General features: G+C 40.1%; 2 protein-coding genes and 1 non-coding gene across 4 annotated transcripts; 2 read left to right on the forward strand and 1 right to left on the reverse strand.

Annotated features, from left to right (window-relative positions):
- Window positions 1-602: 602 nt before the first annotated feature.
- trnal-cag (transfer RNA leucine (anticodon CAG)) lies at window positions 603-685 on the forward strand. The gene has a single exon. It is a non-coding gene; the product is annotated as a tRNA-Leu (tRNA).
- A 2,784-nt stretch (window positions 686-3,469) lies between these two features.
- chka (choline kinase alpha) lies at window positions 3,470-16,914 on the reverse strand. Of its 2 annotated transcripts, XM_055155290.1 has the most exons (13): window positions 16,464-16,603; window positions 15,518-15,626; window positions 14,867-14,927; window positions 13,894-13,947; window positions 10,210-10,323; window positions 9,692-9,825; window positions 8,183-8,287; window positions 7,891-7,949; window positions 7,730-7,814; window positions 6,029-6,137; window positions 5,733-5,839; window positions 5,577-5,658; window positions 3,470-5,406 (listed from the first exon to the last, which is right to left on the reverse strand). In XM_055155290.1, the coding sequence occupies exons 2-13, from the start codon at window positions 15,562-15,564 to the stop codon at window positions 5,347-5,349; spliced, it is 1,017 nt and encodes a 338-aa protein (XP_055011265.1). In that variant the 5' UTR covers window positions 15,565-15,626; window positions 16,464-16,603; the 3' UTR covers window positions 3,470-5,346. The 2 variants fall into 2 exon arrangements, with proteins under 2 accessions (XP_055011265.1, XP_020790504.1); XM_020934845.2 differs by lacking the exon at window positions 14,867-14,927 and having other exon boundaries at window positions 16,464-16,914.
- A 1,058-nt stretch (window positions 16,915-17,972) lies between these two features.
- Window positions 17,973-21,251, forward strand: si:dkey-12e7.1 (uncharacterized protein LOC557553 homolog). The gene is made up of 3 exons (XM_020935286.2): window positions 17,973-18,227; window positions 18,716-19,340; window positions 19,539-21,251. The coding sequence occupies exons 2-3, from the start codon at window positions 18,777-18,779 to the stop codon at window positions 20,124-20,126; spliced, it is 1,152 nt and encodes a 383-aa protein (XP_020790945.1). The 5' UTR covers window positions 17,973-18,227; window positions 18,716-18,776; the 3' UTR covers window positions 20,127-21,251.
- Window positions 21,252-23,239: the final 1,988 nt, after the last annotated feature.

The following is a 23,239-nucleotide window of genomic DNA, read 5'->3' on the forward strand; positions in this document are numbered from 1 at the left end:
TACTACTACTACTACTACTACTATTACTATTGCTGCTGCTGCTGCTGCTGCTGCTGCTAACTAACTAACTAATAATAAATATATATTAAAAAATTAAAATCTATGCATAACTAACAGTGGATAGATGCCCACTTGTCGAATTAGCAAGGCATTGGCTGTATGAGAGAAAGGCCTGCCCTATATAAACTATATAAAATTGCCTATATAAACTCTTATAACTGCATACAGAATGCCAAAGGACAAATGTGTAGAACACATAGACTACAGTCTATGGTAAAACAGCAGGTAGGTTATAGATAGACATTCACGGCCCACGTTAACCGCGTTCTTTTGTACAGTTCAGCTTGTCCTATGAGAGCGTTTATGACGTACAGAAAAATAAATATATGCAAGCAAAAATACACACGGTCCTATAAAGTAATTAAAATGTCTATAGCAAACTCAGGCTACCCCAAAAGCTAAAAAGTTAGATTGAAATGATAATCTTTCATTATTTGAAATGATAATCTTGCCTTATTTGTTTAAGCTTATCTTGCAAAAGGACACACATTATTATTATTGAATTTTTTTTCCTCAATGAAGAACTTTATTAACTGCGTTGTGTCAGGATGGCCGAGCGGTCTAAGGCGCTGCGTTCAGGTCGCAGTCTCCCCTGGAGGCGTGGGTTCGAATCCCACTTCTGACATCATGTTTTTGAAGCACCGCTTGAAGATTGATTTTGCTGACTCATGTGGTCAGCGCATAGGAAAAGGCAGTACACTAGAAACTTCAACACAGTGTAGGCCTGTATGCACACGCGATTCGTTGCCGTCGAATTTTAGGCTAAAGGTTAATAAGAACGTGACAGGAAATGGCGAAATTTAAAGGTTCCCCGCTCTCTGTTTTTATTTTACCAGAGGATTATGGATTCTGGCTCGGCTCAACAATTGAAGATTTTAAGGCCTTCTCATTAATCAAAGGCCATTACCCGCCGAAAAATACACCAATCCTTTTTGTGCCACCAGATGTCGCGCTTGAATAACCGAACCAAGAGCAACTTATGGGTCTATTAAAATAAGTCTATACTTCAAAACCAAGAGGCGTCTAAAGAGCAGTGGCCTAGTCTAGTGCGTGGTCGTCGTGCTCACATATCCTTTCTTATGCACAAGAAAGCTCTTGAATCTTGAAATAGTTGGACTGTTTGTGAACCTTGGTCAAATTTGACAGTGTGGTTTTGTATCACTGTAAGCTCAACCGATAACGTGCACAACATTTAACATTTTTAGATTTATAAATTCATAACATTTTTGTCTGGTTCTAAAACTAATACAGGATACTTCTGAGAAGTTGTTCTTTTCACTTATCCCGGTCTGAGTTGTATGTGCGCACCCTCCAGGCTAAACCTCAGGGCTGCTGGATTCACTGTAGATCAAACCCCCCCAACGGGTGGGCCTTTTTACTTAGCATTCTTCCTTTGTCTGGACCTGTGCCGTTTGGTGCCAGGAGCTATACAAGGAATCTCACCCCTAAACAGTTGCGTATCTATGGCACAGTTGAAAATGTGCCATTTGCTCTTTCAAATTGTAAAATTTGTCTAAACATCAAAATTGTGGAGATCCCCATTAGTTCAAACAGTGGTCGTAACTGACAAATTAAGCTATAATCTATATTGAATGTGTCAATATATTTGCAAATTTGAGCCCTTACCAAAACACAATCTGCTGGCAACTGCTATTTAGTTTGGACTATAGAAAAAATAAATTGAGTTGAGTCTTGGTGAACATTTATCTCTGAAGAAGGTGCCAGAACCTTTACAATCTTAGACTGGGCGCGGCCTCTTTATTGGGCCTATACATGGTGTGACCTCTGCAGTCCTCTGACCAAACACAGACTGAACTGCTTCTCCATTTACAACAGCAATCTGGGGATTTTTCCCCTTTGTTTTTAGTATGAGGCATTCTCTGAGATTGATAATGCAATGCGGTCCACTGTTTACTTAGTCCCATAGACTGTATATATCACTCTTTAAGCTGTCTGTGGTTAGTGCTGATGAGCTAAACCATTCTGACGAGTTAGTTATAGCAGTAGCTCTGACCAGGTTGGAGGGGGTTTGGTCCTGGTCCTATAGACTGAGTCAAGTTTTGTAATTCAATCTGTGAGTGTTCTCCATACTGTGAAAGCCAAACCATTTCTGCACCTCAAGATGGTTGGCTTATATTCAATGCAATCCCATTAAAACACAAATGGGAACAGAGTATAAGCTGCTATGTATCTTGATGTTTTGGCACCTTTACAGAAATGTACTCAAATTAAATTTCTTGTTGCAAAATGCAGACTGGTCCATTAATTTGGCATAGCTTGATGCCAGATGCCCTTACAGATGTATTGTCCATTCTTTATATGAAGAAATAAAAGGGTCAGCACCAAATTTGTTAACCCAAGTCTCATTGTCAAGAAGATCAGAAACAGTTGGCAGGAATCTCGTGAAAATCACCAACAATACACATAAACCTTAAAAGACCTGAGCTGCATGTACTTTTTTACAGTTTACAGTCATATTGTGTTTTTATAACATTATTTAATTTGACTTGCATAGAACAGATGGTGACTAATTTTGGTGAATTAGTAACCCGAAACAAGCTGCAGTTGTTATCCCTTATAATAGATTTTTACCATGTGATATATATATGTGTGTAAATGGTTCATTTTAGTCTGACCTTACAGTTGAAATTAGGTTTATGACATGCCTTGTATGTGTGTTGTCTGCCCGACTATGATCCTATAAATCCACTGAAAACACCACAGCTGATAAAAGGGCCAGGCCCCCGCTGTGAAGAAACCTGTCCTTCTTTAGAAAGGGTCAAAGTTCACTCTTAAGAAATCCTATAACATTTGGGGAATGCTATTTGTCAGCATTCAGGCTTAGATGTATTCTACGGGACCTGATCTGGTGTCAGGGAAAGACCTTGTGTGAGTGGTGCCTCTCGTTGACTCCCTCTGAGTTGAAGTAGTACCAGGTGTGGTCATTACATAAGTAGTATACACATGTATGCACTTATATTTGACATGATGTATAGTCAATATTTTTGGCTTATATTCAATTCAATCTCATTAAAACATAAATGGAAACAGAGTATATGCATAAATCTTGATGTTTTTGGCATCTTTACAGAAATGTACTCAAAGTAAATTTTCAGATACAACTTAGATGGCTTTCTTGTTGCAGAATGCAGACTGATCAGTTGATTAATTTTATATAGTTTATGCCAGATCCCAGATATATTGTCCATGTGACATACTGCTGAAGTAAATGATGCCTGCTAAAACATACGTCAATGGCTCTGATCTGGTACACATCTATGCACTTGTGTTTATTTGAAGCAGTTTCCAAGTGCATGCAAGTAGAATAAAAATATATAAAATCATGATCTGGAGAATGTTTTTGTAATTATTCCCTTTGAATTAACTCAAACATCAAAATAAGACAAAATTATTGTTGATATTTTATTGTTGCAAAGCATATGCAATATGTACAGCTCAGTAATTCTATACCAAATACTTCAGATGAATACAATGGCACCCAAACATTACTCCTATAGGTGTTGTATAGTTGTGGCACAAAACAAAGTGTATGCTATAAGACTAAGGCAATTTATTATTCTTTACATAAAACAATTTTGTGTGATTTGTTGATTATCAAGATTTGAAAGTGAAGTTTGTTCTAAACTGTGTGAAATCACGGGATGAACCTGTTACGTATCATAAGACAAGTGTTATTTATAACAGGAATGAACATGTATGGAATGTACAAAATCAGCAAATTAATAAACACTTTGAAATATGAAAAACAATATGATAACATTTACAGACTTGCATGACTCTAACATACATAATATTTTGTAACACTGTAATGTTGCCTCAATAGAGAAAATACTGAAATGTACCAGAGACTGTTCCCTTGCCACTCATTCATAAAAACAATCACAAGTCTCCTCCTCAAAACCACTTCCCCCATATATGATTTTCATAGCACATAATACTCTATAAAAAAGAAACATTTCCAACAGCCCCACATGCAAACAGTGGGTCAATATCTTTAAAGTGCCTTGACAGACATTCAAACAGTTGTGGGTCATCCCAGCAACAGATAAGTGTCATTGTGTTTATTGTCATGGTCCAGTTACTAACACTTTGGCCCTACTCCACCTTTGCCTCACACACTTAACCTGAGAGGCCCACAGGTTGGAGGAAACCAGAGCCTACTACCATTCAGAGCCACTGGCAATAGTTAAACATATAGCATGATAGTAGTCGTAGTGTTATAAGTGACAGTAGCCTACAAAATGTGCATTATTAAAGTTTGTTTGTAATAATGTTGGTTTTAAGTAATGCCCAGATTTTGAGTATCTTATGAAAAAAACTGCCAATACATTTGCTTATATTATCCATTTGTAATCTATAGTGTATCAGGGCTCGACCACCCCTCAGACTGTCATCTAGTCTCCACAAAAACAGTGTATGTGTGTGTTCCCACTGCAGCTGCTTAAAAATCAAGTGACTATTATGTCACTTGAGACTGCTATGTCAGAATAAACAGAATAAAAGCGGAATGTTTTGGCTCAGACTCAAAATGCAGTGTCAAGTTCATGTGTACACTTCTCAGTGATTCACATTAATAAGGTAAGAAAACTGTCTGTAAACATTTGTGTAGGGAGTAATAAGAACCACCCATTCAACAAAATTTGGTGCATGTTGTTTGGTGAGGCATATGGAAATGTGACAAAGTATTAATTCTCATGAAATAATATACAAGATTTAAGACAAACTTAACACCAAGTATGAACCAGTGTGGCCTGTCACAATCAAGTCACAGTTTGGCCAGCCCCAAGTAACAGTAAGGGCCAGGATACTGGCACAATAATATTTATATATAATATACATACTAGCTAGCAACTGTCTGTGTCAGTTAGCAGCAACCTACCAAGAGTAGTTCACATTTTGGTTCACCCCCACAAAGTATAAGGGAATGATTCATAACATACATTGATCCAATGTTTAACATTTCCAATTTAACTGCAGCATCTGTCCAGCTCAAATGTAATCCTTGTGTTAGTGTGGTCTCAAAAGGCAGAAGCTGACCATACAGGTTAGTACAAAGATGGTATCACTATTCAAGGAGTTACATAATGTAAACTTTGAGCTATAATGGATAGTTAACATACTTTAAGCATGTGGCTACAAGAAGATAAGGCTTTGGTCAAAACCAAACACAGCCTGAAACCTCCGCTGCAGGAGTGTCAGTAAAGCGAGTGACCTCCTCTTGAAGCTCCATTGCCTTTCGCCGTGATTCACCAACACACATGCAGTTTACAGGCCCAGCAACCTCTTCTGATGGAAGTACATTTCAAATCTCGCCTGGGCATATTCCTGAATACACAGAACAAAGATAATATAAATATAAAGTATAGTATATAGTGATCACATGTTTTGAATGTGTTGACCTAGACATGCTTTGAGGAACACAACTGAGTAATATTACTGGTAAGAGTAATATTTACTTAAACCTTTTAAATGTCAAACTTTCACTGTGGACTTACTAAATATCCAAATTTGATGGTGGATATCCGGGCCTGAATTATGGACCATAACCCCCAAAAGAAGTGTGACGCCAGAGAAAACCTTTGGATAACAAAATAGTTCATATTGAGTTGCTGCTGATAACTGATAATTGAGATGTTTGGTGCCTTACTTACCTGTTCACCTCCACAAACATCTCCTCTTTCAGCCTCATTTGGTCCTGTTCATCCATGTTCTCAAACTCATGCTCGTACTCACGCAGATAGCTTTCAATGAAAAACATCTACAAACAAAACATTTACAGCGCATTATATCTAGTGTGTTGAAAACAAAGCATTCTCACTAATACATGCATACAGGTTTGGTGGGTGTGGCTTAAGTGCCTAGCTCAAGGACACAACAAAGGTATGTAAAATAGGAATTGCCCAGATAAGGTACTGTTGTCCAAAATTTGTGACGTTGCAGTACTTACTTGCTGGGTTTTGGTGGGGTAAGCCTGAGTGTTCAGTTTGAAGAAAGGAAACTCATCACAGTTGTAGTCATACATCCATTCACAGAAATGATTGCCAATGTCAAAGCCTCTGTAAGATACAAAACAACTGCAATGTTTAAAGGGCTCATATTAATTTTACATAATTTATGATCTATGTTATAATGTTTTCCTTGTGAAAAAATATACCTGGAGTTGTGTTTTGTTTCATTCACACAAACCCTGCATTTCTGGCTGAGTTTTCTCTCAAACAGAAAACTCTCTGTTCTACCTGAGAAGTCATGTGGTAATACTGGTATTAAACTCCATACACCTTCACTAGAATCATTTGGAATAATTTCAGCCCTGGAACTGCCAATCTCTACTGGACAAAAAGGTACAAGGAGCTGTTGACTTACTACTACAACTACCACTACATGACATCACACGTCGGAACAGAGCATTATGAGCTTTGGAGATGTAGACAGACTAATAATAAAGCGCTACTCAAACATGTGTGAATTAAACAAAACACTACTCCAGGTAAGTTTCTGAGAAGGTAACAACATTTTAACATGGCTTAAATCTCACAAGAGTCAGTGCATAATATAGAACTTTGAATATCAAGCTATTTTGATAAAGAAATAATAAAAATACTGGTTAATTCTTAAGATGTACACTCAATATGTATCTGTATGATTTGAACGCTTGGCTGTGTAGGATCCTCCGTATTCTCTCATTGGTTTCCACAATAACTTCTTTTCCCCCAGGCTACACTCACACCATTGTTTCCACTTTGCCGTGACATCCCGACCAGTGCGCTGCATAAAGATAAAGTGTGTGTTTGTGGGCGTGCCCTGGCATACATGAGGTTGCTCACGTGCAGAGAGTGGGCCACAGCCTCACAGCACGTGTTACATCACTGTGTTTTGGGGGGCTGCAGGAGGGAGGAGTGGAGGAGGGGGTGTAGAGTGACTGGGAGCTGTGAAAATGGCTCGACAGGAGAGCTTTGTCTTGTAGAGAGCCAGCCAAGGCCAAAGACAATGTTTCCCACAGCTACCCAGGAATTCACACACACAAGGCGATTCTCTGCAAATCTACTGCCCTGGCCAACATCAATAATATTGTCAGGTCTGAGGATGAGGTTATCCCTCCAGTCTGAGCCTCCTGATTGGTCAGCTAAATTCTGGTTACATAACGCAGAGATTAAATTCAGTGAAGGGTGGCGCTCGTACGAAGAAACAGAAGAGCGAAACACCGATGGAAAAAATACACTTTTCTCATTGTCTAAGTATCTAGGTTAGAGCCAAACACAAGACAAGAATTTTCCATCTGCATATTTCAAGGGCTCCTTCAGTTATCAGCTCTACAAAATAAAATATATAGACCAAGTCATAATAAACACCAGGTAAGAAATTCATTAAAAGATGACAAAATTATTGAGCTGGGATTAATCTATGTGTCTTGTATTGTATTGTATTGCTGGTATCAAAAATACTGATCTTATTTAGTCTCTGTAGATAATATGCAAACATTTCTAGTGCCACTTCAGCAGCACTTGCAGTCTGGGATGTGACACAAAAGAGCACATCATTAATATTACATAAATACATCATTAATAATACACACCTAAATTCTGTTTTCAAATGTAACTCCATAATAAACAGGCTTATAACCCACTGTGGCTGTTAAATGTGAACATACCTGTAATTGTAGCTGCTATACTCAAAATCGATGAGCATCAGCTTCTGTTGAGAGCTCTGACCACCGTTCAGCAGCAGGATGTTACCTTCAAACAGATACAAATAAATATTAACAAAAAGAAAAAAGCTACAGTTGCCTGTTTTCAAGTGCACTGGCTTTACCTTCCTGGCAGTCGTTATGACAGAACACAACAGGAGACAGTGTGGAGCTCAGTAGCGCCCTGGACAAACAAACACGGACATTCCACTCATTTTTTAAGCTCAAAAACAAATCTCTGAAAATATGTGTCAGCCCTGTGCCATCCCGTAATTCTGTTTTCATGGGTGTTGTGAGGACATACACCTGTTACATAAGACAGCTGCTGGGAACTTTCCATCCAGTGCCAGTGGCTGTTATTGGTGAGTGTGTGTATATATGTGTGTGTGTGTAAGTTTGTATATGTGAGGAACTAACATGAGAGAGTCCATTTCATGAGGCAGGTCGTAGCTCAGCAGGCGGTTGTAGATACGCAGCTGGGACTCTCTGGTGAAGTTGAGCTTCATCACTTGGCTCAGGTATCTGGAACAGCCAAAAGCTTGTCTGTTATACTATTTTGCTATAGACATACTTTTCATATTATACTTCACACATGTTTAAGACACAAACCCTGCATATTTAGGTTGAATTCTTCTCTCAAACTGAAATCACTCTGTTCCACTTTGTGATGTGAAGTTGTAATACAGAAAGTGCTCCACTGTGTTTCTAAACTCCATGCACCTTCACTAGAATAATTTGATTGATTTTGGCCCTGAAATTGCCTATCTCTTCTGAACAAAAGGTAAAATGTAACTGTTAACTTGAAAACTACCACTATATGTCATCACAAGGTAGAACAGAGCAATTTGAGCTTTGGAGATGCACACAGACAAATAAGAAAAGATTACTCAAACGTATGTGAATAAAACAAAACACGACTTTGGGTATGTTTAAGAGGAAGTAAAAACATTCTAACATAGCTTAAAACTCAAAAGAGTAAATTTTGCGTTAGTTCCAACATTCATTCTTTTTACTCGGGTTCTTTCTATACCAGTATCACCATAGAGTAAGATTTGTATATGGATATGGCAAGGTTTTAGTCAGATGCCCTGCCTTTACAACTGTTATTTATCCATTATCCACGGACCATTCCTCCAGTTAACTTCAATGGAAACTGCCAAGATTTCATCAGAATCAAAGTACAGTAAACTGTGAAGTTGTGGAGGGTTAGATAAATCACCTTTTATCTTATCTAAATTGCGTACAGGACTGTAAAAGGTGTCGTGGGTAATTAGGAAATATACTGGTGTTACTTCAATGAAAAAGGAGCTGTAAACTGTAAGTAACTAGTAGTTTTTATTACTGTTTCCTCTCATACAAAACATTATTTGCTCCCTATGGATGCATCAGCAGTCACAAGACATTCATACATTCCTTTTACAATAGTCACTCCTGTTACAACCTTCTATGCAATATCCACTACAGAGGTTTTATTATTTGACCTGTAGTTTAATCAAATTAGTTCAGTTTTGAGAAATGGATGAATAAATCTATTTTTGTTTAGTGTTGCTGCATTTTCAATCAAGTTATTTCTGATGCCCGTCCCAGGGGAGCACATACACATCGCACAGTTGTCAATATTGTTTTTCAGAGTTCAGAGACAGTTTAATCCGCAGGGCACACATTCACATGCCAAAATGATACACAAGAAAGGAGGGTCAGTTAAATGTCAAAAGGAACATATTAAGCAATTTTCTGATCTATGTTATAATGTTGTTTCCTCATCAGAAACATACCTGAAATTATGCTTGGTTTGTTTTTATAACACAATGTAATTATTAACATACTTAAAAATAGTTCATGGTCAAACAGATATAGATAGTGATAAACTCACTTTTGCATGTTTTGTCCCACTGCCCCACAAAGAAACTTAATCCAGCCACTCACTTTTCCATGGTGCCGAACAGCCATTTTGGTTCTTTGTTGAATGGCATCCTCATCCTGTGAAACTTGGCCAGCTTTTCAGCCACCTCTGCTGAGATACTGGGAGCGCTGAGTTCACAGGTTTCCAGCTTACGACTCTGTGAAAAACATTTCAAACATTACAGTTTAGGTATAGTATTATATGCTATTAACCAAGACTATGGCACAGTATTGATTTGACTGGGAGTAGACAGTTTGGGTCAATAAACTTTTCATTTTGGGTCAGTCTGTTCAAACATTTGGACAGTTATTTTTTTTACATCCTTACACAACAATGCAAATAATAAAGTCTACTGCAGGTTACAAGATGGGAATTACCCAAAATTACAGTCTCTACAATACAACAACCCCCCTGCAGTATTTTGAATATTTTTATTAAATATTCCATTAAAATTGTTCATCCTGTTTTTGATCTATAAAGGTATGGAACCTTTTCAAGATAGACATTTAAACTTTGATCATATCGATTGGAGGTCACTTACCGGGACATACTGCTCCAGTCGTCCCTGTGGAAAGATCCCATACAGTTTGGGTCCTAGTTCTCTCTCGGCTAAAATAGCGAACATCACACTTTCCAGCACCATGGCCTCAGCCCCCTGTAATACACACAAGAGGAGACACTTAACAAGAGGCACTTTCCAGCAGCCAGCCTGTACATGCTACATGAATAATACAACATCAAGCTTTTTGAGGCCACACAGTCGAAACCAAAAAGGCTAGAGTGAGATATTATTTAAACCACAAAAATAGCTTTTCGAAATGTGTCAGAGACTAGAGTTCAAGAGTTAAATTGTTAAACTCTGAATAGTGGATACCATAGAGTGTATAAAGAAGTGGACTAAGGGTGTGTGTGTGTGACGTCACCCATCGGACACAGCTCCAGTCAAATGAAGCCAAAGAGGCAGTTAATACAGCGTTTTTTCAATACTAACTGAAGTGGAGCTGGAGTAGATGAAGCTGGAAGTGCATCCATACTTACTTCCTACTTGGAATGTGTCGGCTGGCAGGTTAGCTATATAGAGTCTATGGTGGACATTACGCATCATACATAGTTTCATTATTAACAATATATGTTTGTAATTTGTTATTAATCATAAAGGACATCATTATCTTTAGTGAACACTGCTGAAGTTGTGGCACACTGAAATTACAAAGATTTGCATAAAAATAAGACCAATTATTTATTTCAAAAGAAGTGTGTCTAAAACAGAAGAAACCCTGGGTGAACTTCTGAATCTCGTCTGACAAAAACTAAAATACCAACCAAGTTGAATGAGTTTACTTAAGAAAAAAAAAGCTGAGACTGAAGAAAGGGGGACTTAAAATACTCAGAGAGAAGTTGGCAGACCGAAGCACTTTCTCTGTTGGAGCTGATGAAGTAAGAAGACAGCCCTGTCCTTTTTCTTTTATCACAGAATTCACACAAACTTCAGCTGAGGAGGGGCCCAAGGTTAACAGAAGCTGTTATTGTTGCACACTGCTGTCCTCCAGACCCAGAACAATGCTCCCTTTACAGTGCAGTCCTATTTTAAACACATCTTCGACTAAAACGGATTCCCACTTTTATGTTTCCTACTTTTTAAATAGAATACAAGGCAGGATGCAGCGCTAGTGGTCTAATATATACAAATGGAAAACAACTCAAATCCTGCACACAAGTAAAGTGCTGTTACTACTAACGCATTTACAGTTTGCAGATGTAGGCTAACACAGTTGTAGTATTACCACACTAAGTTCTACTACTATTCTTTGTACTTCCACATCATGTTTTCATAAATAGCATGTGGTCCATTCCTGTTTATTTTGGCTAGTTTACTGTGGAATTGTGTACTGTGGACTCCAACATGAATGTTGTCAGTTCCAGCAAATGAGCTGAAAGCATGCCCAGAACGCCGGTCCTGACCTTCAGCTGCAGAGCGCAGATAAGAAGAACTGCTCGGATTGTATTGTTCTACCATTCACATACAGCTGAAATGGTTATGAACGTATGAGTTAAGAGTTAAACAAAGTATCTCATTTTGATGTATTATAACTCAATACATCAATAACTCAATACATTTTTTTTCTTTTCTTTTCTATATAATAATAACTAATAGATAACTATGTGGTTATATGAACATATATGCAAAGAGCATTCATTGACTTGGGCCATAAGTGACTTTCCCCTCCGCTTACTGGGCAAATAGAGAGTGCAGCACATTCTGCCCCAGTCCCAGAGTTTTGAGTTGAGTCCCCCCTGTGTTATGTAATACCTTAGCTATAGACTGCTGATCACAGGTTCTTTTAATTCTTATATGTGAATTGGCCTTACTGCTGTGTCACTAGAATCATTGTGGCACAGACAAACCAGAGGAGAACAGTGTGCAGAGAGCCCAGCAGTGAGTCAGCAAGGACAGCAGCCCGCAGCCCACAGCAGATCAGATCTACAAATGAACTGAACCACAACGACATAAAACACAGTACCACAGAAATGTCAACAGTCAGGGTCGTTATAAGAAACTAATTACTGAAGAAATGATTCTATTGTGTTTTATCTTTGCATACTATTTCACTGACTATTTTGTGTTTTGTTGTTAATGTTGTTTTAGTTGATTTAGCCGCAACATGTAGTATAAGATTGAGAGGAATCTGACTTGCTATAACATGCAAAGCAACTAAGAATGGAGATCTGAGCATAATGTCATGCAAACATGTATTAAGACCTATATAAAAGTTTGGCAGCACACACTTTGCTGTAAGGATAAGATATAGATCTATAGAAGCTCTTTTACATGTGTTTCTAACACAGTGACCCAGTATAACTGTGCTGATGCTCCACTGTCCTCTAGTAGCCCTTGTTCTTTCATGAGTTTCCACTGGCCTATTTCAAATAGTGTGGGCTGTTTGGCTTTGCTATCATCCTATAGCCAAACACCCCACAAGTAAATAATTCACTATCAACTGGCTCATCATTATGCAAGGAAAAGCAAACTGTAAAATGCCCTCCCCCAGTTTCCCATTTTGCACCGGAAACAGGAGCTTCCTGTAACTCAATTTGAAGACCCAAATGTGAACTTTTCTAACACTTACTGTTACAACACATGACTAATACACATGACTCATATACACTAAGACCATGTGATGTGTGTCTCATTTTATCAGGACAATAGTGCAACACTGGCCTTGGAGAATTAGCACAAGTGAAAGGTTAGCTGCTAGCAGCCAATAACCCCATTAGCTCAGCTGTGTTGTGACTGTCAATGAGCCAATAGGAGAAACGGTGAGCTTTGTCATGACAACAGAAACAGTGCACAGTGTCCTTTTTATATTGATCTGATGTGTATTTCAAAAGAGTGGAAGTCACTGCACAAAACAACTCAATACAAATATCTACAGAGAGGTACAACGATCTTCACTCGATACTCTTCAGTCGTCACTGCCATTGGCTTCCAAAGGAAAACTAATTGATATGTTTTGCAGAAGTAAAAGTAGTTGATCGGTTCATTAACTTGTTCAGTTTGTTTGTTTATATATTCAGAGGAGATATGTACAAGGCCATATCAACGAAATCTGAACATACATTTGTAGCTGAAACTTGGAGCGTTCAAGTCAGAATGGCATAAATTCAAATATTCTTTTTTTTTTCCAGCTCCTTCTCTTTGAACAACACTGTATAACTATTTATTGGCAAAAAAGTTACATGATGGAGCTTCAAATAAGCAGGAACCTCTGAGTTTTCTGCTTTGTTCTGTCCCTTGCTCCACAGTGAAGCTGAGGATTAATGGGATGTTGAGTCTAATCCAAATTGGATTGTGCCTGAGCAGACAACACTGAGACAGGTGCAGACGGGTGGCACTGACACAGTTACTTTGACATTGCATATACCCTGAAGATAAACTGGACTCATGTTGAGTTTGGATGACCTCACCTCAGTCTTATGTAACTCGGACTGATTCAAAGGCTCAGAGGTCATTATTACACGATGTTGAGCAATAGACTATTTTAGATCAAAGGGTAAAGCGTGCGTGGAGTAGCATAAACAACCTGATAAAAATCTTCAAAGTTTGGCTCATTAGCTTAATCAAACTAGCTAATGGTGCTAAGGCAAACCTTCTGCTGACTTGAACACACTCTAATTTTATATCTATAATGTGTTTATATGTGAGCTGAGCAGTTGATTTACTTACTTGGAAGTTATTCTCTTTGTTTGACAGTCTGGATTCCCCCTTATTACAGGACATCTATCAACAAAAAGAAGGAAAGAACTATCCATGAATATATTTTGCAGTTTTTTCATTTGTTCGTTTGTTTTCACGTCTACAGGGTAACAGTACAGTATGAGCTCAAACACACACTGAGTTATCCTAACTTAGTTAGCATGCTGCACCAACTTAACTATGCACATTTTTCCAGTGCTGAGAAACCACAGGCCTATTAAGTTTAATCATTACTAGTATCTTAATATTAGCCTTTTATAGAGACGTGGCTTTATCCCTTGTGGAGTTTCCTTGGTGAAGAACACAGTGCTGATGCTCTCTGAGGACATCCTCGGTAATAAAAAGCTAAGGGCTGATGTGCCCATTAACAGACTTGAGTTAATACTTAATGAGCAAGCACATAAAATGACTTAATGGACGCTGATACTGCACACATCCAGCCAACCAGCACATATCCCTTTATTAGACTTTGATCATTTAATTACTACAGACTTTTTGGGTTATACAATGTTCTGTCTTTATTAAACTGATGACTTAGGACTGTCATGTGATGTCAAGGAAAAGTCAGATGTGAGAACAGGAAGTTTGTGCAGATATTTTCAATCAATTTTTTTTTTTAGAAAAAACAAATCTATCCTCAACACGTGAATGACGGTGCTTTAAATGGCCTTTACACCTGAAGCCACGTTGTCTTGAGATAATGATAAAACCACATGTATCTCTACGTGCAGCATATTATCAAACTGATCTGTACAACTTGATGCAGGGTGCAACAAGTGCCCAACTGCTCCTAGGCTTAGTTCATTTGTTGACTAGACAGTTACACTGATTAGAAAGGACAGAGCTAAAGATAAAGAGGCAGACAGCCTTCGGATGGTGCTACATTAAGAGTGTGTGCTACAGTTCTGTATTAGGCTGAGATTTCAGATCTCTCATACTGTACCGTGTTTATGGGTGGGTTCACCTGGGAACAAGAGTGCCCAAGGCACGCTCCTTTGGGATGCCTACGGCAAAGAACACATGCAGGTACAGCCATGGGGGTACATCACTATGTACAACAACGGCTATCACATCCACACTTCAGCAGGCACACATGGGCTCTCTGTCCATCCACACTTCTAATGGTGTCAAACACACAGCTAATACAAAGGGTTTTGGTTGTAAGTGCATGTTTTGTGGCTCAGTAAATGAGTTTATTGTGCTCTAAAGAAACCCCTGACCCCCAATGCACATCACAGTTCTCATAGTTTAGTCAATGTTTCACATCTTCTAAGATTTACACTGACTGTATTTTCCGATTTGTTCTAACATACTGTTAACACACCAACACTTACTTTTATCATATCCTGAAAATACAAAATGTTAGATTTGATTTATCTGTCAGTAGCTTCTATGCCGTGACCCTTGCATGCATGATTCAGTATATTTGTAAATGTCTTTACCACCCATTAAAATTAATACTATAACACCAATGATGTATAAACAACTCCAGTGCATTGACAAGTTTCTCACTTATCTCTAAACACAGGAATAAAGTAAACACATGAACACGTGATCTAGAACTTTGAACAAAGCTGTTGGATGTGGCCCCCACCTGCAGAATCGCCCCATAAAGGCGCAGCAAGATGCTCCTTGGCTCATCCCCAACAGAGTCCATACAGTCAGGGAGACTGCACAGGAAGAGCTTGTTGCTCAGACCACCCCTAGAACAATTAAAAGAGAAATAGGCCAACTGTGAGAGGTCAGTACACACATGGGGTAAATGTACTGATATAGCCTACGTATGTCCATATATTCATTTAGAGTTACATACGGCACTAGAGTTACATACTTTAGCTAAAAAAATAACTCCTTGACAACTCCAAAATAATATGTGGTTAACATTAAAGGCCCATTGATTTATCTAAGCATTTGGGAAGTTTCGTTCTGCAGACAACAGCATTTGAGTTTTCTGAGGACACAGGTGGGTGGAGCCAATCAAAGTGGGATAAAGGCCAATCAAAACAATAGGCTATAGGCATCTGGATCTAAACAATTTTGTACATATTATAGAGGGTAACACACAGACTGTGAATATCACTGTGTGAATAAGATTGTGGAGACAATCTGTTTACACACCGACATCATGGGACCTGCTGCCTCCTTAATGTGGCCAAAAAGCAGGCCAAGACATACACATTTATTATTAGATCAACATCATTAAGTTCAGATATGGATTAAAATAGGGTAAGGTTAGGGTTTAATTTAAGGTTAGGCAAGTCGGGTAACTATATGTAAGCTTATGATCAGTTCAAGAACTAAAGGCAATGTCATTGTTGCCCGCCCAAAAGCATGGAAACCCAACTGCTGTGTACCTGTATGTGTAGTAGTAAATTCCCAGATACTCAGACATCACATCATCCAATTATGTAGGCCCATATATAATTCACAATAAATATTTAGGCCTAATTAAATTGCATCCTTCTTAAATTATATGCATCCAACTGTCTTCATTGAGCTGCATAAATAATCTGACAAAATAAACGGGGAACACAGTGTACCTTATGATGGTGATTTGGAAGTTATCCTCCGTCAGCCGTTTCCAGGCTCCGTGCAGGAACTCGCGGCACCAGTAGTAAGCCTTGTGCCTGGTGTCTGGGTCGAGCTCCTCGGGGCGGATCAGCTCCTTACAGTCCTCCTGGACATCGGGCTGGACGTGCAGGGCATTTTCCGTCACCAGCAGTCCCAGCGACATGGAGGGGGATGAAGAAACGCCGTTGATAAATTTGGTTTTCATGGTTTCTTTTATTTAAATAAAAACACAGAAATTGGACAAAGCTAAGCGCCTGTTTGCGAATCGGCCTTGTTTAATCTTCAGTGATACGCAGCAAGTCTCTTATTTACGTTTAACAAAATATGTTACACGTTGTTTGGTCTTTATTAGCTGTGGTCTACTTTCAAGCGAAGATAACGGTGTGCAGGTCTCCACAGACGGCAAATGAATCAGGAGGCAAGAGACGCGTTGTTTTACAGACTGCAGGGGGCGGACTCACGTGGTGCACTACATCTGCCCATAGAAGTCTGCCGCTGCTCACTGATTGGCTAACGTGGACACAGCCCAAGCTTAAAACATGAGGAGACTTTAGCTTACCTGACCAGCCAGAACCACACGATTTTGCAAGTGCTGCTATGGTGTCCAGAAATCATATATGAATGTGTTTTACTATCGGATTGACCAGACGACGTGCTTCACAACTCCCACATTGGATCCAAGACATGTTCAAATAAATAATAATTTCCACATCCGCCCATTGCCTTTCCAGACAATAGACGCTCCCTGGAGTCTCAATATCCATTCGTACCATTGACTCTCTCTCTCTTTCTCCCAAAGTCACCTGCAAAACCCAAATTAGTTCTTAATGTCATCCTGCCATCTACTGGTGATTTTGAGGCATGGCATAAACATGGACAGGAGTAGATTGATAGGTAAGGGTCACCAGAATTAAAAAAAAAAAAAAAAAAGCTGGAACACCCTCGGTTTGGGTTTGCGGTTGATAATAATAAAACTGTGAATCGAGTAAGTAAATTGTTCTACTCTCGGCCCATTACATTTATGCCTCTTTACTGCTGGCAGGGATCCGATTGGTCAAAAATAGGGACACCTGGGACATTCTTGTATAAAACTGGGACAAATCAGTGGTTTTGGATAAATCTGCTGGGACAGGAGACACAAAGCTCAAAACTGGGACTGTCACGGGGAAATAGGGAAGTCTGGGAAATAGGGATCTCTGGGAAATAGGGACGTCTGGTTACCCATAGGCCTTACTGAAATGTTATAGCCGTCTTATATGAAAACATTTAATTTATCATTACATAAAAATCTAATAATTAAAGCCATAAGCAAGCTTGTTGTCATGTATTAGTATAGTATCCATAGACTGTACGATAATATCAGTATCACACTCTGCCATGTAAATAACTTCTATGTTGCTCCGCTAGGTGGCGTTAAACGTTAAAATATAAACTGAATTCCAGGCGACTTTTGATGACATCATCACTTCCGAGCCACAACAAAAAACAACAACAAGGCTCAGCTGTGTTCCAGTGCTCTCCATCCTAAAGAAGTTTTATATTTATTTAACGTTAAATAATCACTATTTAGTGACATATACGTGATATCTACATCGCAGTATAGATATATAATAACAGTGTTTTCCGTTTTTTGTCATTTCAAATGTCTGAAGGTGTATAATGCCCTCTTTGTGTTCGCTGCTAGCATTTTAGCTTTAACTGCGGAAGGAAAAAAATACCACCCCGACTCTAAGGTATTTTTAAATATCTTTGTCTTTATGTTTTACAGCAAAACATTACCTATTTTTATAATACACACCTCAAGTTAAACCAACGTTATGGTGTTGCCTTCTCCAGGCATTGAGGGCAATAACAGAACAGAATCGTACTCGGCCAGATTGGGGTTTGTTGTTAATGATTCTTTTTAATATATTGTTGTTGGTCTGTGCCATACAGTGGAAACAAGTATACTCTGAAATAATGTTGCAAGTAGATACAGTGTCTGAAACAACTAAACAACTTGTGGTTGTGGCAAATTACTTTGGGGGCCAAGCAGTGTGATATCATGTGTCACACTGAAACAGCCACAGTTTGAAGTTCATAAAAAACGTATATACAGGAGTGAGCAAAAGCATTTTCTTTATCCTGTCATTGTAAATGTTGAATTTTATGTGACATATCATCTTCTAGTTAGAATTCATTTTGAAATCTTCATCTAACATTTTCTTTGTTTTTTTGGCAGAGAAACATTTATGGCCAAACTGGACCACAAGACGAGTCGGTGGAGATTGTGACCTCCATTGATGAGCACACGCACCATTTCCCAGCCTACAGTGATGTCTCCAAGAAAACGGCCGCTGCTCCCGGTGAGCAGTCGCCGCAAAGCAGTGGATGACTTCTTCCCTTTTAACCGATTGCCAGTGGAGTGCCAGCTGCATGTCTTATCTTTCCTGAATGAAGTTGACAAATGCAGCTGTGCTCTTGTGTGTCTGAGCTGGAGCTGCCTGGTGCGCTCATGGAAGCTGTGGAGGGTTGCAGACTACTCTCGCCGAGGGGTCTTTCACCTTGGGCAAGAGGGTCTGCTGGTGTCCAACCGTGAGTTTGAGAGGTGGAAGTCCTGGGTCCACCACTACACGCACCATCTGATTTCCCGCAGAGCCAGCCTGCTGACACTCAAGGCAAGCTTTGACCTGGGCGACCGCTGCCACAAGTGGAGTGAGCTGCTCACACACCTGCTGGACAACGTGCACTGCCGAGACTTGAGCCATCTAGACCTCAACTGGACCTTCACCCTTTTAGAGCCTCTGGACCTGCGAGTCCACACCAGCTCCAGTTCACACCAGGACAGCATCACCAAAATGGACCAGGTATCTGCACTTATCTGCACAGGATTCAGCTTTCATGTTTAACAACATCCTCATAATAAGAAAATACAGTTTTTTGCAATTGTCTTCTTTCCTTTTTTTCCAACTACAATACTGTCCTTTTCTAATAATTTAGTTTTTGTTGAAATTAACCCAGTATATTAGGAGCAGGCATTTTTCTAATGTGTTGTTCTCTGACAGGTGAACAGCTTCCAGGAGCTGCTAACAAAGCTGACTCATAGCTGTCCTCGAATCTCTAAGATGCGCTTGCACTTTGACTGGTCAGACGAGTCTGTGTCTCTGCTCACGCAGTTCCAGCAGCTCAGGGTCCTGGAGCTCAAGTACTTCTGGGTCTTTAAAGGGGTCACTCCTTCTACACTGCAGACCCTCACCAAATCCCTGCCCAACCTCAAGTCACTGACTCTGCACATTCTGGTACCGCTGCGAAATCTGGGCATCTCCTACACCCTAGAATCCAAGTCTATAGAGTTTCTAGATGTGTCTCCCAGTAGAGGTTTGGTGTTTTCCTGTCTCAATCTGCCAGCCCTTCGTGAGCTCCGAGCCAAGAAAATTGTCCGAGGGATTACACTGGACCGAAGGACCAGACTGAGGATTCAGAGTCGTTGGCCATGCTTGTACCATGTCCTACGGGAAGGGACGCCCAAACTACAGACTCTGAACAATGAGAGGCTTCTCCCCGCATGGAGAGAGCAGATGTATGGAGAGATGTCAGCCATACTTGATCAATCGTGTTACTGTGTGCAACACTTAGACAGCTGGCTGTGGTAGACTTTGGTGCATACTTAAAAGAGAGGTGAACCTTTTCTCAGTAGGATAGAATGTTTCAAGACTAGTTTTGAATAGTGTGTTTCATGGCTTAAAGCAAAAAAGGAAAGATAAGTAGTAGATAAAATTGTCTTAAAATATCAAGATCAATTTACAGTTCACTTGCAAAATACACATGATTAACCATAGACTGTATATGTACTTCTTTATACAGTCTATGTGTATAACCCATGTTTGGATAAAAATCCAGTATAATGGGAATTTTATTTATATGCAAAAAGAGACAAAAAACTATAATAGTTTTTCTTGCTTTTTTGTTTTTTAATGCAAAATGTCATTCACATGTGTCTGGAATCTCAGAGCTGATCCAGTGATTTTGCTTATGCAGAAGACCTTCCTCACTGCTGTCTGCACAATAACATGAAAACAACAAGCAGGTTTTTATAACGTCTGTAGATTCTATTGAACCAACATTGACATTCTGTTTTCAAGGACAACAAATTCCCATTATTGTGTTTCCATTCTAACATTGTGTAATAGGATTTTGGTTGTAACTGTAAAAATCTACAAAATTATCTGAGGTGCCCAAACATTCTACTGGGAAAATTACAGTTTACCTGTAAAGAGAGAGAGAGAGAGCATATGATCTCTGATCTTAAGTAATGAATGATTTTGTTTATGACTGACAATCGTCATTGGTGCTATGAGCTGGGTGCACTTTGTTCTACTGTCCTCCAGTCATTTCAGTTTGTTGCATGGATGATGTTGAATATCCAGATGAAAGGAAAATAATTCAAGTTTCAGTTTGAAGGGGAAATTGCTTAACATTAGCTCATTAAGTGTAATAATGTTGTGAAAGTAATTTATAAATTTGTGTCTCAAACTTGCTAAATACAGTTTCTAGTCATTTCATTAATCTCACATAGTAGATCTGGAAGATTTGCCTTAACACTGCATTATAGAGAATATAGAGTCACATGTATGGTGCTGTGAATAACTTTCTGTATATAACTTTGGTCCATTCAATTATGTAGACATTCCTTTAAGTTTTCAGGGGTACACCGTTTTAAACTGTACATACTTTTGTTTTGATAATTTAAAGATTAATAAATCAAGATGTGTATCCAATGCTATGTTTCAGTATATTAATGTATTGTATGTATGTATTATAATTTTACTTCACTCAAATGTGAACATGAAAGTGTAGTAGTGAACAATAATCAGCAGAGGCCCTTATTCTCAAACATATTCTGTTGTGTTGCAATAGTTGTGTCAGCTCTGATAGTGATACTGGGGCTGCTTAATGCCTGTTGCAATGCAGCAGTAGTGAGATCACCACATTATTACTACATCTGATATTTACTCTTATGCTTTAAATTATCTTTGATAAATGAAACTAAAATAAAAGTGCAGTTAAATAGAGATTAAACAATTAACGTTTTGAAGTTTACTTGCTCTATAACAATGAGTTAACCTACATTAATGTTATTAACATTAACTACAAAATCAGTTACAAATTAGGTCTTCATGAAGATGTTCTTTATGCTGACTGAAATGCATCTTTTCTATTTTCCAGCCTTTTTTTTTTTTTTAGATTTACAGATTCAATTTTTTGTTATACTGCTTGAACCATCCATCCATTTTCTTCCGCTTATCCGGGGCCGGGTCGTGGGGGCAGCAGTCTAAGCAGGGACTCCCAGACTTCCTTCACCCCAGACACGTCCTCCAGCTCCTCCGGGGGAACCCCGAGGCGTTCCCAGGCCAGCCGAGAGACATAGACCCTCCAGTATGTCCTGGGTCTTCCCCGGGGCCTCCTCCTCGAGGGAGGCGCCCAGGAGGCATCCGGAACAGATGCCCGAGCCACCTCAGCTGGCTCCTCTCGACGTGGAGGAGCAGCGGCTCTACTCCAAGCTCCTCCTGTGTGACTGAGCTCCTCACCCTATCTCTAAGGGAGCGCCCAGCCACCCTGCGAAGGAAACTCATTTCGAGCGCTTGTATCAGCGATGTCGTCCTTTCGGTCATTACCCAGAGCTCATGACCATAGGTGAGAGTAGGAACGAAGACTGACCGGTAAATCGAGAGCTTCGCCTTTCGACTCAGCTCCCTCTTCACCACAACGGTCCGATACAGCGACCGCATCACTGCACGCTGCACCGGTCCGCCTGTCAATCTCACGTTCCGTCCTTCCCTCACTCGTGAACAAGACCCCGAGATACTTGAACTCCTCCACTTGAGGCAAAGACTCCCCACCCACCCGGAGAGGGCAAGCCACCTTTTTCTGGTCGAGAAGCATGGCCTCAGACTTGGAAGAGCTGATCTTCATCCCAGCAGCTTCACACTCGGCTGCAAACCGCCCCAGTGCACGTTGCAGGTCCTGGTTCGATGGAGCCAACAAGACAACATCATCTGCGAACAACAGAGATGAAATCCTGTGGTCCCCAAACCGGACCCCCTCCGGCCCCTGACTGCGCCTAGAAATTCTGTCCATAAACACAATGAACAGAACCGGTGACAAAGGGCAGCCCTGGCGGAGTCCAACATGCACCGGGAACAGGTCTGACTTACTGCCGGCAATACGAACACAGCTCCTGCTCCGGTCATACAGGGACCGGACAGCCCTTAGAAAAGGGCCCCGAACCCCATACCCCCAGAGCACCCCCCACAGGACACCACGAGGGACACGGTCGAATGCCTTCTCCAGATCCACAAAGCACATGTGGACTGGTTGGGCAAACTCCCATGAACCCTTGAGCACCCGATGGAGAGTGTAGAGCTGGTCAAGTGTTCCACGGCCAGGACGAAAACCACATTGCTCCTCCTGAATCCGAGGTTCGACTATCGGCCGGATTCTCCTCTCCAGTACCCTGGCATAGACCTTACCGGGAAGGCTGAGAAGTGTGATTCCCCTATAGTTGGAACACACCCTCTGGTCCCCCTTCTTATACAGAGGGACCACCACCCCGGTTTGCCAGTCCAGAGGTACTGTCCCCGACCGCCACGCGATGTTGAAGAGGCGTGTCAGCCAAGACAACCCCACAACATCCAGAGACTTAAGGTACTCAGGACGGATCTCATCCACCCCCGGAGCCTTATTGCCACCAAGGAGCTTGCCAACC

This window comes from Boleophthalmus pectinirostris, unplaced genomic scaffold (assembly GCF_026225935.1).
Source record: "Boleophthalmus pectinirostris isolate CB_2022bp ecotype Guang Dong unplaced genomic scaffold, ASM2622593v1 HiC_scaffold_2, whole genome shotgun sequence".
In the NCBI taxonomy this organism is placed as follows: Eukaryota; Metazoa; Chordata; class Actinopteri; order Gobiiformes; family Gobiidae; genus Boleophthalmus; species Boleophthalmus pectinirostris.

What these genes read in the sequence shown, in the direction of transcription:
- chka (XM_020934845.2), bottom strand. Translation starts at nt 16,699, where the DNA reads ATGAAAACCAAATTTATCAACGGCGTTTCTTCATCCCCCTCCATGTCG. An exon ending in CATGAAATGGACTCTCTCAT is followed by an intron (nt 7,950 to 8,182) that starts GTTAGTTCCTCA and finishes TTGTTTGTCCAG; the next exon opens with GGCGCTACTGAGCTCCACAC. An exon ending in TATAGCAGCTACAATTACAG is followed by an intron (nt 6,138 to 7,729) that starts GTATGTTCACAT and finishes TGTATCTTACAG; the next exon opens with AGGCTTTGACATTGGCAATC.
- si:dkey-12e7.1 (XM_020935286.2), top strand. Translation starts at nt 18,777, where the DNA reads ATGAGCACACGCACCATTTCCCAGCCTACAGTGATGTCTCCAAGAAAA. An exon ending in GCATCACCAAAATGGACCAG is followed by an intron (nt 19,341 to 19,538) that starts GTATCTGCACTT and finishes GTTCTCTGACAG; the next exon opens with GTGAACAGCTTCCAGGAGCT.